Here is a 17,183-nt window from a genome sequence, read left to right as displayed (position 1 = left end):
ACTGCATATTTTTAAATAAAAAATTACGTTTATTAAGGTTTTTTCTTAAATTTATTCTATACATGGTTTGAACTATTTTTTGAATTTATTTTGTGACTTCTTTTGTTTCATTTTAAAGAAAAAACATTGGTCTCTAAAAATATGACTCTTTGATAAATTTAATATTAATTTCTAAAAATAAAAGATTTTGTAGAATTGGGATTTCAACAAAGAATTTTAGAATTAACCCTAAAAAATAAAATATTTAAGTGATTTTTTTAATATTTTTTTATACTAGTCTCAAAAAATAAAATATTTTATCAATTTATTTTTATTTTAATTTAAAAAATATTTATACATTCATGCATATGTAAAAAAGCAACGACATAGTTTTATGAAGTTATACTAAGGCTATTTTGATGTCATTAAAAAATAAATAAAAAATACATGAATGTATAGGAACATGAATTTTTACACTTGCGGACATAAAAATGAAACATAATAGTTTCATGAAATATATCTAATGCCATTACGAATCCAGAAAATTTTTATATATATATATAAAACATGCCTTAAAAATTACAGTGAGGAGCTTCTATGGTGGTTGATGATGGCCTCTGGTGGCAGAGATGGTGGTGGTACCAGAGGTGGAGAGGTTTCTAGGTGTATTCTCTTCAATATGAAGAGATGCACATTTAATTGTTTACAGCTTAATTCATTTTGCTTCTGCATAAAGACTTGCGTTTTGAAACTGGATGATAAGCTCTGGGCACTTCACCTGGTCCTATCGCTTTAAAAAAACAGGGGAAGGAACAGAGCATGCTCATTTGTTGCTTTGATGGACAGTGCTTTCTAGTTAATATCTGCTAGTGTTAAACAGATAAAACGTGAATGATGTCGTTTCCGCATGCTTATGACATTGCATGTTTCTGGGTTCGAATTTAAATACTGATGAGTAATGTGGGGCTGTGAATTTTTTTTTTTTTAAAAAAAAAATTTGGGGTAAAGATCTTGTGGCATGGGAGTAGCTTGCATTTATGATGTTGATGGTTCAATTTGATAATGGTCTGGGCTGGATTCTTTCCATATAACAAAAAAAAAAAGCTGGTTTGTTGGCCCAATCAGATCAGGTTGGGCTGAGCCGGACATCTCCATAAGAAAAATATTAGGCCAAGTTTTTTGATCAATTATGTTAAGATGGGCTGAACCCGAGCCCCATCTACATGGCTAGGCCAAGCCTTTTCTAATAATAAAGGTATTTTTGACTGTTCAAAATTTTATTATTTTTTTTTATTTTTTAAGGAGTATTCGTTAAACATGGCTTTAAGATATTTTTGTACTTTTGATTTTTGAATAGGAGCGTGCTCGGTAAATACACCCTATTATTTTCTTTTAGTACTAATTTGTTATTTGTTTTATTGTTTTGCCAAATAAATCCCAAATAATTTTGAAGAATTCAAAAAAACTTTAGAGATAATTTAAAAGTTTTTTGGATCCCTCACATATTTTTTCAATCATTTCACTTAATATTAAAATTGTAGACTTACATTTTAAAAATATATGGTTTTCTTTGAAATTTAAAAACAAAAAAAATTGTTATTATAAAAAAAAATATTTTTATTTGTGTGCATACATATAAATTCTAAAAAACAATTCTTGTATATATTATAAAAAATAAAAATTATTTTTTTATCATACTTTAAAAAACACAAAAATCAATTAATGAGTACCATATAAAGCTTATGATTATTCATTAAGATCTGGATAAAATTTTAAAAACATAACAAAAACTAATTTGCTTGATTAATATTTGGGATATGAATTTTACGATGTAATGTATATTCCAGATATTAAATTAAATGAATTGGAAAAAAAATAAAGTCTTAGGAATTAATTGTAGACTTTAATATTTGGAGGGGTATAAAATTACACCGTAAAATATATCTCCAAGCATTAAAAAAGAAAAAATAGAAATAAATATACCATTAAAATTTGGGCCTTAGAATGATTAGGTTTTAACTTGATAAGACAAAGACCTCCTTATTGAGAAATACTTTTCTTGAATTTTAGATAGATTAACAAACAAAAACATGACCTAAAAAACAATCAATCAATAATGCAGCTTACTATAAGTAGGTTGCACTGGGAGTGATGCATATTCTCTATGCACAACTATTTCTTTTACCCAAATTCTTCTATACCAGTAGATTTTCTAGTACTCATAATACTAGGTGACAATTTCTTAACCATTCAAATCATAATCTTATGACTTTTCCTAATATGTTCAAAACCCCCTCGATCTATAAGGTAAATTTCTTCATTCGATGTTATGTACGCCATAACACTACCTACTGGTTGAAAACTACAATTTATTTAGCCCTAAAAATCTCATTTTTTTCTTTCTCTCTCTAACTTGATATTTTTTTTCTTTATCTTGGATCCTTTTTTTTGTTGCTTTTTCCCTTTTATCTATAAACTAGGATGAATGTCTTGAAACCTTTTTACATGAAATGATCATGGCCATTGGCTTTATTAGGTTAATCTCAATCATCCATAATGTTTATGCCATTTAGCCAAGCATGCTCAGGTTGGTCTTTTTATGCCATTTTTGCAATTATTTTAGAGGGTTTAGGCACATGTTTTTAGTTGAATATGGAGTATATTTGCATGAGAGGAGAATGATGTGTTGTTTGTGACACGACTAAAAGATTGATGTCTTATTTTAAGTGCATAAGTGTCAAACTAATAAATAACCCGGCAAGACCGGGATCGAATCACAGGGAGGTTAATTATATAATAATAATAATAATAATAATAATAATAATAAGTCAAAGAGAACTTTGAGATGTAAGATTAATATGAGAATTAAATAAGGATAAAAAAAATGTTAAGGTTAGAGAATTCATTAATGATATTAAAAATAAATATAATATAAACTTCTTTTATTACTAATTTGGAAACCACATGTAAAAGATGTTTCAATCAGATGATTTGTCATTAATAGCTCATTATAATTTGTTAATATGAATATATTAATTATCTTATTTAAACAGCACTAAACTTTTAAATATTGTTATGAATTATAATGTTAACTTATATTAACAATAAATAAGCAGCACTAGACTTTTAAATATTGTCAGGAATTATGATGTTAACTTATATTAATAATAAATCAAGTTCATTTTATAGCACAAGTGTAGGTTATACCATACGGTTGGTTATTAAAGTGTCAAGCATTTGTTGTACCAGGTGTTATACAACACAAATCTAGAGTGACTATTTAACAAGCAAGCTATTAAGAATTAATAAGATAAAAATAATAAGATATATTAATAGCAAGTTATTTAATATATAATAATTGAAATCCATATTGAGTTTATATTATACTTATTCTTACACTATTAGTGAAATCTTTTCAACTTGACATATTACACTTAGCTAAAAATAATGAAGAAGAGAAACATAAATAAACAAAGGAGAACATGATTATATAAGTATAACAAAGAAAATAAAAGGCATAAATAAAAGATTAATAAAATCAAAACTTAAACATTACTAAAATATAAAGAAAGAGAGCAAGAACATGATCTTGATCTAAAAACCAAGATGTCTAAATGTATGGAAAATGCCTCATTTTATATGCCAAAATTTGAAACTATTGATTTGATGACTAATTGTTAAGTGGGTGACCATATTTTGACTTGGTGACAATCCTTATCTTTTTGTCTATAAAAAAACATCGTTGTTAACATTAGAATTTCAATATATAGTCTTCATGAAAGTTTTGAGAAATTGTCTCAACTTTCCAACAAAAGAAAAAAAAAGAACTGGTGCATTTAGACTTCTAGAATTTGAGATATGGGCTGAATATTGAATAATGTCTATGCTGCAGGATAGATTCAAACTTCTTTTTTGACGTTGAGATTTGAACTTCCAAACAACAGAATTGAGTATTGGACTCCCATGAATATTTTAGGCCTATGTCTTCGCTTTCTAGCCATATAAACCAAACTGAAATCCAAGATCTACAGCTCCATATATGACCCAATGACTAAACAGTATTCTAGTTTTAATTAAATCAGCATCTCTTTTTTAAGCTTAGTATTTTTTTTATCCTTTCACTTTCAATAGTTAATCACATCAATCAATCATTTGAATTGTAAAATATGTCTGTATTTAAAATAAGCATTTATCATATATTAAAGCTATTTTATATTATTATATTTGTTATTATAAAACATGCTTAAGTTAGGGAATTTAATGATACTTTAAGTACAAAATGATGATATAAAACCTTGATAAAAATACACTTTTAAGTACTGATTATTTATAATTTTTAGATGACATGGTAGAGAGAAACGAGAGGCCAAAGTTGAAAAAAAAAAAACATGAAAAGCAAAGCATTTTTATAGGACTATCGCGAGGAAGAAGGAGGGCTATTTTGGAATTTAGCTTAAAACAACGTCATTTTGGGTTATTTCTTTTTATAAAATTAAATTGCTTTATTCAAAGAGAAATCTTTGTTTTTTAGTTTTTTAAAACAAAATAGTCTTTCAAGTTTAACGTCTTTTCCAATTTGATCCCTTGCTTTATCAAGAAAAAAAAATTAGCTAATTTTGACCATTTTCTCAAGATTTATTTCAATTTAGTTCATAATTAATTAAAACAAGGTCCCTCAATATGAACATCATTTACAATCCAGTCCTTGCTTTTCTAGTTTTTTATTTTTAGCCCATTTCAATCCTAGTTTTGTTTTCAATTTCATCTCCAATTGTCGTAAAAATGGCTTTTCAATTTTGGTGCCTTTTTTAATTTGATTGCTGGCTCTCTAATTTTCAATTTTTAGCTAATTTCAACTGATTTTTTAAATCTTTTTCTCACTTTCATCCTTGATTGCATTAAAAATAACATTTCAATTTTAAGGCCTTTCTCAATTTAGTAACTGGCTTTCCAGTTTTATTTTTTTTTTAGCTAATTTCACCTATTATCTCACGATCTATTCACAATCTCATCCTTTGATTTTTTTTCTCGCCCCTTAATTTTTTTGTCCCTTCTAATTTGGTTATTGGCCTTGCAAATCTTTAATTTTTACTCAATTTAGATTTTATTTTTTTATATTTCTTTCAATTTTTCCCATGATTCGACCTAATTAAGCTCCTATATTTTTTCGTGTTTTGGAGTGTAGTCCTTAGTTCTATAATTTGTGTATTTGCGGTCAAATCGACTATAAATTCTTATTTTTCTCTTCAATTAAGCCTTGAATGAATTAATAAGAAACTTAAAATTTTCCATCTCTTTCATTTTGGTCCTTAGTATTTTAATTCTTTGAATTTTAGCCAATTTCCAACTCTTTCTTATTTTTTCTTTAATCACGCCCCCTAATTGTCCCTAAAAAATTATTCCTAACCTTTTTTTTATGTCCCTTAGCTTAATCAATGCTTTTTGAATTTTATTGTTTGCCTAATTTTATCTCTTTTTATATTTTTCTATCTTTTTGTTTTTACTATTTTCAGCAATTAACCTTTTATGCAAAAGTCTGCCAAATTTTGGATGTAAAATATTTTGATGAATTTTTATTTTTTAAGTGGGTAAGAATTGGGTTATTACAACATGGATACCTTTTAATGTCTTATATGTAAAAAATGTAGCGTTTAAATGACTTTTCAATGATACAAATCATTATAGATGGAGTAATAAACAATTTATTTTTCATTTAGTTTTATAAGCTATATAAAAAATGGCCATTCAAGAATAAAGGTAAGGAATTTTTTTTGACTCTTTAAAAAAAATTCATATAGAAAGCTATAATAATAATAAGTTCTAGTTTTACTCAATCAAATCTTTCAAGTTGTTCATGTTATTAATGTGTTTTCTTTTGTCTATTTAATAAAGCAAAAAGTTAGCATACCACACCAATAATTAAAGAATAAAATAATCATTACAGAGCTTTTGACAAAACAGATTATACCATGACCTCATTATTAATGAATTCATCCATGATAGTAAATCCCTTATGGTTATTAAAGAAGTTATTATCAGAGTATTAACCATGGTTCGCTTGGAGAACAATAGAAGAAGCCAAATGAGGTGATGATTAAAGGGTCTTGGTTTCAATATCTTGTCAAATAAAGAGATAAAAAACTATTTATATTAATAAATTCATTTCTTAACAATAAGGAGTGCAATTAGTGAAAGATACAAGTTTTGCCTAAATTATAAGAATAGTTACAAGGAATTTATGACCTGTAGATCCTAATGATGGACAATGATTTTCCTAACAGACAAGTTTGATACTGAAAATTAAAACAACATGAATTATAAATATCCTTTTTATTTGATGCTAAGAAATAAAAAAAAAAAACTAGGATGACCAAGTTGACAATACCAGATATCAGCAGAGGTAGACACACTAGCAAACTAAAAAGCTTGAGGTATAAAGGTTGTGGAAAACTCTAAGAGGACATACAAACCATCTTTACTCTGACCTTAAAAAAGAACTTTTTTGGTAATGAGATCAGTGATATAAAAAATAGAGGAGTGAATTTCAAAAAATACATAGTTTTATGATGAATAGGTTTTCTAATATGAGACACAAATAAGACACTAGACAAAGTAAATATGTGTTTTGAAGTATGTAAAATAATGTGAGCTGTATTGGATATGACTAGTCCCTTTCATCACCAATATCCAGTTAATCATTACTAAGATAAGGATCTATAGTTGTCATACTTGCAATGTTTGGAGTAATATGCTGATTTGTACTTGTATCAAGGAACTAAGTGATGGAGTTGACCGTCGAAGCACAAGTGAAAGAGAAGATGGACGAGACTTGATTTTCGTGGGTCACTAATTATGAACACTATTATGCTGAGTGATAAAAAATGTTGTATAATTGACACCTAAACTAATGTGTAAGAGGCCACTAACTTGGTGAAGAATTCTAGTTGTTTCGTTGCTGCTAATTTCCCTCATAGACACGGTTTTACTGCCAATAACAACTACTATTACCACAATAATTTTGACCATCTGAAATAGAGAGAAGTTACAAGTATTCCTCAATCTACTACGACATCCTCTACTTTAATTTGAGAGGAGACACTTCCATTAAAAACAAAAAAAAAACAACGCTAATCAACCAAAGTAAATAAAGGCTGTGGAGGAGTAGGCAACAAAAATGCAATAATATGAATGGATTAAAGAGAGCTCCTGATTAGTACTTAAAATTGCATTTTTATCATGGTTTTATATCATCATTTTGCACTTGAAGTATCAATAACTCCTTAACTAAAATATGTTTTATAATAATGTATCTAATAATATAAAATACCTATAATTTGTGGTAAATGTCTAGTTTTAATGCAGGCCTATCACATAAATGAAAGGATTGATTGATGACTTGAAGAACTTAAATTGCAAGGATAAAGAGATGACCAAACTTAGAAAAAAGATGTCGGTGCAATCCAAACCGGAACACTGTTCGGTAATTGGGTCATATCTGGAGCTACAGATCTCAGATTTAGGTCCAATTTATATGGATGGAAAGGTAAGACATAGGCCTACAACTTTCATATGGAGCCCAAGATCTAAAAAGGCCATTATCAAGTCCAAATTGTAGCAACAACAAAGAAGCCCGAATCTGTCTTCCAGCCCGAGCACTGTTCGGTATTTTGGCCATATCTAGAGTTCTAGAAGTCCAAATGAGCTGAATTGTTTACACAAGAAAGCTGAGACAATTGCCTACAACTTTCATGTTTACAACTGGCTCCAATTTTGACGTTATCAATGACGTTTTGGGCAGACAAGAGAAGATAAGGATTGTCACCAAGTCAAAAGTTGGCCACCCACTTATCAATTAGTCATCAAATCAATAGTTCCCATTTTTGGCCTATAAAAGGAGGCATTTGCCATGCATTTAGGCATCTTGATTTCCAGATCAAGATCATGCTCTTCCTTTCTCTCTTTGTATTTTTTATGCTTTGTTTTCATTAATATTAAGTTTATGCCTTTCATTTCCTTTCCTTTACTTAGTTAACTTTTATGTTCTTATTTTGTTTATCTATTTTGCTTTCTTTCATTATGTCTAGCTAAGTTAATTATGTCAAGGTGAAAAGGTTACACTAATGGTGTAAGAATAAGTATAATGTAAACTTAATATGGACTTTAATGTTTGATACTAACATGTTTTATATTTGCTATCTTGTTCACTCTTTAATACTTTGCTTGTTAAATAACTAATCTTGATTTATGTTGTATAACACTTGGTACAACAAATGCTTGGCACTTTCATAGCCCATAATGTATGGTATAACCGACACCTGAGCTATTGTTTTTTATAATTTTTACAATTAACCTCCCTGTGGTTCGACCCCGGTCTTTCCGGGTTATTTATTACTTCGACACTCCTGCACTTGGGAGAAGACATCAATCTTTTAGTCGTGTCAGCTCCTGTGTAAAAAATCATGGGTAAAAAGTAGATTATGAAAATTAGAATAGGAAAAAAGCTCAACCTTAGTTAATAGACTTGTGATTAAATCATGAAATTCACTATGAAGGCCTAAAAAACATATAAATTAAATTTGATAAGAGAGATGGGTTGGCCTGTTGCTGCCAATTCATTAAATAAATCCTTGTCTTTCTACAAATAAATGATGAAAATATCATTACCTTGACAAAGATCTTGAAAAGAGCCATGTAATTGCATAATCTGAGAATTAGATGGAGAAGTAAGGGTGTGTTCGAGTGTGCTCCAAACATTAGTAGAAGTCAGATAATTAACCATAATATGGAGAACATTTATGGAAAGGGAAGAGACAAAAACACTGAGTATGAATGGATGTTTTCGTTTCAATGAGAGATGCTCAATTAATAATTGAACTGAAGGTGATAGGTGCAACAAAATTAGCACTCGTCATAACATGAAAAGAAGGACATGGAAATAAGCCATCAATAAATGAAAAAACGCCCTAACAAATCAGTTATGATTTTATCTACATCCATTAATAGAGATCATTCATGTTCATGAGTATGAGATAAATCACTTGTTGTGTATTGAAGAGAGGAATGATGGCTGCTAATGGATTAGAGACTGTTGACACAGAAGACACGAATGTGAAATGAGTGGAAAAAAAAAATCATATCAGCATCAGAGAACAATGAGGAAAAGCATTGGATGATATTGATAAACTGAGTATAGGCAATGACACCACTAAAACAGAAGAATCAAGAGAATAAAAATTGATATGAAGGCTGACACCATTAGTAGGAATTTACTAGTAGATAAAACCCATTGGTCATGGAAAAAAAAGTCTATTAAAATAAAGGCTTTGATACCAAATTGAAGAAGATAATAGAATAAAGTTTTGTGTACAAATAGGAGGCTTAACCTAAAATGGTAGCCATCCTCTCTATATATGAATAGGGAAACATACAAAAGACAAGGTAAATTAAACTACCTAGAATAACTTTACACAATGTAAATATAATATTTCATATAACATAGCGTATTATATAATATGAAAGTTATGTGGTTTTTGCTATATTTTTGGGAAGGGGGAAGGAAGAATTCAATCATAATTTTGTACTTTTTACTTAAAAACGAAAAGAAGATGATGTATGAAAAATTTTGGTAAAGCGATTGAGTTGATAACATTGATGATAAGTTGACATGGATAAAATATTACTGGACACGAGTGAATGATACCTTTTTTGTTCATATTAGATATGATTTTTAGTCTATATATCTATTTTCCTTGCAAAAACAAAGAAAAAAGTAGCAATGAATAATTAGTTGTTTAATACTCGTTCGGGTTCAAAGAGCCTTGAAAGAAAATGAAAGGTGATCTTTCTAAGTTGATCCTCATTTCTCAAGCAATGTCTTTCTTATTCAAAACCAAAAATGAAATAGTATGTGGCTTAAAATGCTTAGTGGTGTATGAAATTGTTGCAAATTGTGCTGTTTTGTTCTGATGTGGACAAACAAGCTTTCAAGTGTTGAAATCAATTTAGTATACTAATTTACAACCTTACATTGTAGAGATTGATAGCTTCATACTATATGATTTCTCATAGGAGTCATTAGATAATTGGCCCACGTTTCACTGTGGCCCATATTGATTTTTTACAGCGTAAAAAAAACAATGCTTAAGCATTGTATATGTATTTTAAGGAACAAAAAAAAAAATCCATAACTCCAAATCATAGAAATAGAAAACTAACGAATATCATTCTTTAAAAACCAAAATGTAGATGGATAAAATTAAAAAAACAAATTAATGAAAAAAAAGTCTTAAAAAACAAAGCACTAGCAAAATGAGGTGAATTTGCTAAAAATCGCAAATAGAATCATGCGAATAAGATAATCCAATAGAAAACAAAACATGAAAAAAGACGAAGTTTAATTCTAAAATGAATTGAATTTTAAAGTACAAAATAAATAAAAGATAAAAAAATTACCTAAAAAACTTGGACCACTAAGATAAACCTCCTACCTTGATCATGAGATATGAATAACTTGATTGAAAAGAAACAAAAAAAAAAAGAAAAATTATTTTTCAAAATAAACTTTAAAATATGTACTCAGGAAATAAAATGATATTAAAACTTAGCTTGACCCAACATGTTGACCTGTGACCCAATTTCTAATATTGTTGATTTTTTTTTAATTTGTAGGGTTTTTTCATCAACAAGATTGCACACACTTTTTATGCATGCAATAACTTTGTAACATGGTTTCTAATGATTTTTGCATGCTCTTTGATTGGTCACACAATATATTATTTGGCTCTCTTGCAATGCATTATTTTTTAACATTGATATGGTATTTTTTTTTATATATTAATATAATACATGGCTTTTTTGATGTAGTTTTTTAGATGGAAAAGTACATTTGTGGTCTGATTTTGTTTTTAATTCCTTCAATTATATAGGTTTTTTTGCTTTTGCAATTTTTGTATAATATAAAGCTCTTTCACGCACTAGATTTTACTTATATTCACTTGATTATTCTTCACCTATATAACTGTTTTAGCTTCATGCAACATTGACTTCATTATATCTTCAAATGCTTTTATTTATTTAATTTTGGTTCATAATTATAATATCATTAAATATATTTATTTTGTAAACTTGCATTAATGCATAGAAAATACAACTAGTTAGCACCCAAAAGAAAAAACGAATAAGACACTAATCCACAATAATTACTTTTTATATCTACAATGTTTATACCAAGCCTCTCAGTTTTTTCTTTAATTAATAATAATTTTTGTTAATTGTTAATTGTTAATTTTATAACATATTTATTAAATATGTAATTCTTAAATTAATCAGTTTTATTATGTACAAAAATAAAAACAATAGTTGACTCGTCATTTATCCCAACTTCACTTCTTATTTGACAAGTCGTGGACATCTCGAAAAGAAAAGGAAGAAAGCAAGAAAAAAAAAAAAAAAAGGCAGGCAGGAACTTGCAGTTTGGCTTCCGACGTGAAGCGAGTCATGCAGGATGCAGCAATTGAGAAGTAGAGGGAGCTCACTTTTCGGTTCCCAATTGAAGAGGAAAGCTTTTAATTCATGGACTGCTATTCAGGATACCTATATCTCTACCAAGGTACTTTTATTTATCTTTTTTTTCATTCATTACTATGTTCTTTGTAAACTTGAAACTAAACTAAATTAAATTGAATGGGCATCTCGTATCTGTAATGGTTTTTTTTTTTATTTGTTCTCTTGTTCGGTGCTTGGTTTTGATGGGTTCCTTAAGTTAGTTTCAAAGTGCCTTCTTTTTGTTTGGATTTAGAAGGGTCTTGTACAATTTCTTGCCTGCTTGTATCTTATATTTTGTGTTTCTTATATGTGTTAGGATATATTTGAGAGGCATAAGGTGGTATTTACTATTGGAACTTCTGTAGCATCAGTTGCTACAGCTTGGGCTGGTGAGTTTTTGTTCTAAAATAATTTATGTTTAGTATATTTGTTTTTCCCTTTCTTTAGTGCTTTGTGGGCTTTATGTTTCGTCTGAAGCGATTTTTAGGGTTTTCAATTTTCTATTAATTTACTAGTGTTTTAAATGGGAGTTTGATGCATCAGTGTGAAAACCAGAATGAGTCCCATACGGCCAAAAACCGTTACTTCAATTTAGTGTGTTTAGTTTGAGAAAATCTATAGAATGAATTCAAATGGATTTTGCTATTAAAATGCGAAAAATTTCATTAGCAATGACAGCCTCAATAAAAGAAAACCTTATTTATGTACCAAATTCATTTGGGAACATCCTCCTCTTCCAAGAGTTGCACAACTTCGTTTAAGTTTATGAACTGTTTTTCATGGTCCATCCTCCATCCATCGATCAATGTGGCCAAATATTCCAAGAAGTGTTTTTTTTTTTTTTTTTCAAATAGCTAGTGATGGGCATCGTATAGAAAATTGAGTAAATTATGCTGCAGGGTTTTGCGATTAATCTATATAGCTATGGCTATTTCCATAACAAAAGAAAGAAATGTTTGCTTGTATATGTCAATCATGATCAACACATTTTGCTCAGTGCATGTTTATTTTTGTGTCAAGATAAGTGTTTGTATCCAATTTATGGGTGCTGAATGATTTTTCTTCATTACTCCAGAGTATCTTATTAGTACTTATAATGTGCAGGGTATTCTTTACGCCATCTCCATGATTCAAAAGTTGATCAAAGGCTCGAAGGAATTGAAAATGCTGTGAGTCTCTGTTACATAATGTTAGATAATAAATAGTTGCTGATGCTTATGTTTTTTCTTCTTTCCTAACAAAATGTATACTGATTCCACAGAAGAATATCTTATAATCATGACTGGTAAACCCAAATTAGATCAACTCAATGAGTCTTAATTCCTGCTATTGAGAGGCATTTGAAATCCAACTTAGATCTGCTCAATGATGTCTTAATTCCTACTATTCAGTGACACCTTCTTGAATTTTGTGAATTTCTTATCTTCTGTAAGATTAGAACTGGCTTATAAGATGAGAGTACCATCTTGATTCATCTTCTCTCATCTTGTATCATGTCTGATTCCAAGTAAATGTACATGATCACTTGTGATATGCAGGAGCCCTTCTGTGCCAGCCTCTTTGTTTGCTCCCAAAGTTTTAGTTTTTTGAAGCTACGACAGACAGTTATATGGTTTCATTTACATAATCTTTTTTCTACCCTGCATGTTTTCAAACTACCTTAAAATGGTCCTTTCTGATGCCTTTGGTGTTGAATTGTTTTCTAATAGTATAATTGCTTTTTCCTTTTTTTCTTACATGGCAGATGAAGAAAAACTATCATCTTGAACATTCAGAATTTAAAAAGCTTGTTGATCCAGGACATTCCAGTGTTGCTGCCTGCATTGCTACGGCAGGGACAGCATTTGTCATTGGGTTTGTTCCTAAATGCTTTTCCTTTGTTTATTGTGTTCTTGTTTCTGTTCTCACAAAGTTTAGAGTTATACACAACATTCCCTGTTCCAAATTGATTTAGTCACCTTGTCATTTGGTCACTTGCTTAGCCAAGCTTTATATTTTGAAAAGATGCACACAACGATAATACATGCTTCTCAGCTGGGGAAGGATGATGGAAAGTTGGTCGAGGGTCACTAAGGAAATTACATATGAGAAAATATCTCATGTATACCTAAGTAATTAACCGAAGCAATATGAATTCTGTAAGGTCAGGGTTGTTTCATGCATTCCAAATGAGACTGGGAGCTTGCTAATTGGTTTGAATCTTCTTCATAATTGATTGGAATAGCATTGTACTTTGGGGGCAAAAACATGCTAAAATGAAATCCAGTACTTAAGCAATAATCATATGTGCTGCACTGTCAGTATCTACATCTGGCTAAATCCACTGAATGCTATAGCATTCCCTCCTTCTGGGGAAATCAACACCAGGAACATCATAATATAAGTTGTGGCTGTTATAGTTGGGTTCTGACAAAAACAAACTTGCACCTTGTTTTTCCTGGAAACACTTTCCATACTTTTTAGTGTGTGGTGACTTGGTAGAAACTATGTCAAAAGAGTGTTTTCCAATCAATTAAAAACACAAGGCTTTGATGGAGGGAAGTGTTTCCCTTGCTTAAGATTGGAAAAAACACTTTCCATTTTGCATGTCACATGTTAACATTATTGATGTTTGCGTATTTGCCATTTTAAACTATATTGAAGTTTATTGTTCTTCAGTTTTTGTTTAATAAAACATCTTTATTTGTTCTTTTTCAAGCTATACAGCTTCTCATCCTCTTTTTTTTTTATTGTTTTAAAATTTTAACTTGCAGAATTAATTATAAAATAAATGTATATTGGCTTTTTTATTGGCCCTGTCAGAGAGTACTAATGCCAGGGCTTGGTGGCTTGTTGAAGATCTCTAATGTCATTGAGCGTTACATATTTGGCCTGTGTTTTATCATTGTATGTAGAGTCAACGATGGTTTTACGTGCTGTTGAGAATAATAACAGTCGGATATTCTTCATGGCCTGTGTTTTATCATTGTATGTAGAGTTGATGATGGTTTTACTTGCTGTTGAGAATAATAGCAATTGGATATCGGAATAGCTGCTTTCTTGAGCCATGTCTGTTATGTGATATTCTGACTATTTCACATTTAGTCTTCAACTGAAGACTTCATTTGAATTTCTTAATCATATCTTTACCCCCTTCGCTCAATTACAGGTACGGTTTTGGTTGGCGAGGTGGAAGATGGTATGCAAATAAGAAGTTCAGGAAGGAGCAGATGAAATTGTCAGGGCAGATAAAACCTAGAAGATGGCAGCTGCTAGGACGAATAAAACCTAGAGGATGGCAATTCCAATTTCTCAAAAAAAGATCACCGAGGTCCATAACACCTGAAAATGCTGTTAAAACATCTGAAAAGATGGCTTCCATAGCAACTGAAAATGCTGTTAAAACATCTGGAAAGATGGCCCTGTAATACATAATCCCGGGGAACTTCATCAGTCTTTTTACTGTGATGGCATTTACTCTACTTCTCTAGCTTAGATATCCCGATATAAAAGAATTTTTTTTTGATAGAGTTAGATACTTATTTAACATTTAAAATTGTTCTTTGTTCTGATTTTTCGGGCAAGTAAAATGAACAAATCGTTTGTCATTTTGCTGCTGCTTGCTAGTATCTTCTCAGATACCCTTACCCCCTTGATTCAGACAGTACAGGCATAAGAGATATTATGCTAACAAAATATTCTATTTTTTCTGTTTAGTATCTATGGTAAGCCTTCTTCTATGATATGCTTTTCTATCATCACGGCACTTGTTGAATTCAGAGTTTTCTTGCATCTCTTTGTTTATTTCGGATCTGACTTTGTTCGAATCAATATGAGTCTTTTACTCAAAAAAAGTACAAAATAAAAATAAAGTGGTTCTAGTTCTATCAGTGTTTGGAATCATTAACAACATTGATATCCGTTAGGCTATATTCGAAACATGATTAGTTAATCTAGAAGAGAACAATGTTCAGACTATGACATGATTGATTTTTCCTTATGGAGTGAATGTTAGACTTGGAATTATTCGAATAACCTTGCTTTCTTTTCTGGAGGGAAATAACTGGCCTAAGTTTTCCATTTAACTGGCCGAAGTGCAAAATTATGATGTGTTTTTCAGTTCGAAACAGTATTTCCAGTCATGTCTAAAAGAAAACCAAGATATTATATCTTATTCAATCTTGTGGTGACTATCAATTTCATTGACCAATGGAACAGCATTCCTGCTATGACACTTGTTAATCAAATCTGCAAAACACCAGGTGTGGACTGCAGCAACTTGCTCACCTCTTTCACAGGCATTGTACATGTTGACAATTTGCAAACCAGCACTTGCCTTCAGGTAAGTTCATCTTCTTTTCTGACTTAGAATGTGAATGTGTATCTTGAGTCCCAATTAGTGTGTGGACACTTCCAGGCTAGGCGCCAACAAAGAACTTGATCTGTGTCTAAGAGCAAGTGTATTTAAATTCCAATAACGCAAAGCACCACTACTGAATCAGTTCAAATAGATAGATGGTAGGTAGACAGATTATTAGCCTTTTCTACAAGATGTTAGATACTCTTAATTACTAGTTTGGAAAATAATACAAATTGGATAATCCCTCAATAAGATGTAGTTTGTCAACTTGTTCCATGGCCTTCTGGACAGTGGCGAAAGTAGTGTGGGAGATTCTCTCTTCGATGGCTCATCCACGGGGGTTTTGCTATTTGCAGAAGGGAATTGTAAATAAGTAGCATAGTGGTTGATGAAAGCAAGAGGCACTTGCTCACGAACAAAATAAATAGCAAAATACCTTAGTTGAGTTGGAAGATATATGCTTGCTATGAGGGATTTCAATCAATGATGTAAATTTGTAGAGAGTTTTAACGTACGCACTTCTGTTGAGAGGGAACACAATCATCTTGTCAATATTCCTAAGATAACAGAAGTTGTTGCTTGAGGCCTTTGGCCTGTTTGGAAACGCAGCATATATGTATTTTTTAAAAAATTAATTTTTTATTTAAAATTAATTTTTAAATATTTTTAAATTGTTTTGATGTGCTGATATCAAAAATAATTTTTTTTAAAATAAAAAAAACTTCATCTTGATACATTTCTAAGTGAAAGTACTTTAAAATACAACACAACTACAATTCCAAACATTAAGTGATAATTTAAATAATATGAAAAAAATAATTTGATTAAAAAACAATGAAAAAGATAAAAAAAATTATTCCTAAGCCTATTTGGATTATCAAATAATCTAATACTAACCTAATAGAAGAAAAACCATAAAAAATAAAAAAAAACAAAACTTCAAGAAGAAGAAAAAAAACATCAACTTAAAAAAAAATTAAAAAAACCCAGATGAACCTCCTAAATATAGTCTAGTTTTAAAAACTTACAACTCGTTGAACCATAGACCCGAGTTCAATAAAGAAACTAAACTATTAATAAAAGATGAAATTGTTGAAAAATACTAATAAAAAAACTTGTAAAAGAAAAAAAAAAGCAACAAAAATAATAAGGATAAAATTTTAGAGAAAAATAGCTAAGGAGGATGAAATTTGAAAAAAAATATTTCAAACAAAATAAATAATAATTAAAAGAATGAGTACTTAATTTGAAAAATTAAAAAATCATAGGGGATGAAATTGAAAAATATTCACAATTTAATAGATTATTTATAAATTAAAAA

At 29.8% G+C, this 17,183-nt stretch overlaps 1 protein-coding gene across 2 annotated transcripts; it reads left to right on the top strand.

The window, feature by feature from the left end:
* The first annotated feature begins 11,358 nt into the window (after positions 1 to 11,358).
* Positions 11,359 to 15,247, top strand: LOC105113319 (triacylglycerol lipase-like protein). 2 transcript variants are annotated; one of them, XM_011009453.1, is made up of 6 exons: positions 11,360 to 11,587; positions 11,840 to 11,912; positions 12,628 to 12,692; positions 13,268 to 13,377; positions 14,672 to 14,873; positions 14,919 to 15,247. In XM_011009453.1, the coding sequence occupies exons 1-6, from the start codon at positions 11,483 to 11,485 to the stop codon at positions 14,928 to 14,930; spliced, it is 567 nt and encodes a 188-aa protein (XP_011007755.1). In that variant the 5' UTR covers positions 11,360 to 11,482; the 3' UTR covers positions 14,931 to 15,247. The 2 variants fall into 2 exon arrangements, with proteins under 2 accessions (XP_011007754.1, XP_011007755.1); XM_011009452.1 differs by having other exon boundaries at positions 11,359 to 11,587; positions 14,672 to 15,247.
* Positions 15,248 to 17,183: the final 1,936 nt, after the last annotated feature.

Source organism: Populus euphratica, unplaced genomic scaffold (assembly GCF_000495115.2).
Source record: "Populus euphratica unplaced genomic scaffold, PopEup_1.0 scaffold411.1, whole genome shotgun sequence".
NCBI classification, from domain to species: domain Eukaryota; kingdom Viridiplantae; phylum Streptophyta; class Magnoliopsida; order Malpighiales; family Salicaceae; genus Populus; species Populus euphratica.
The sequence above is the reverse complement of the archived record's forward strand: the minus strand, read 5'-3'. Positions and strand labels throughout refer to the sequence as shown.

Bases quoted from the DNA above. Each gene is read 5' to 3' on its own strand.
- LOC105113319 (XM_011009452.1), top strand. From the start codon at position 11,483: ATGCAGCAATTGAGAAGTAGAGGGAGCTCACTTTTCGGTTCCCAATTG. The intron at 11,588-11,839 runs GTACTTTTATTT...TATATGTGTTAG, and splicing joins ATACCTATATCTCTACCAAG to GATATATTTGAGAGGCATAA. The intron at 12,693-13,267 runs GTGAGTCTCTGT...CTTACATGGCAG, and splicing joins TCGAAGGAATTGAAAATGCT to ATGAAGAAAAACTATCATCT.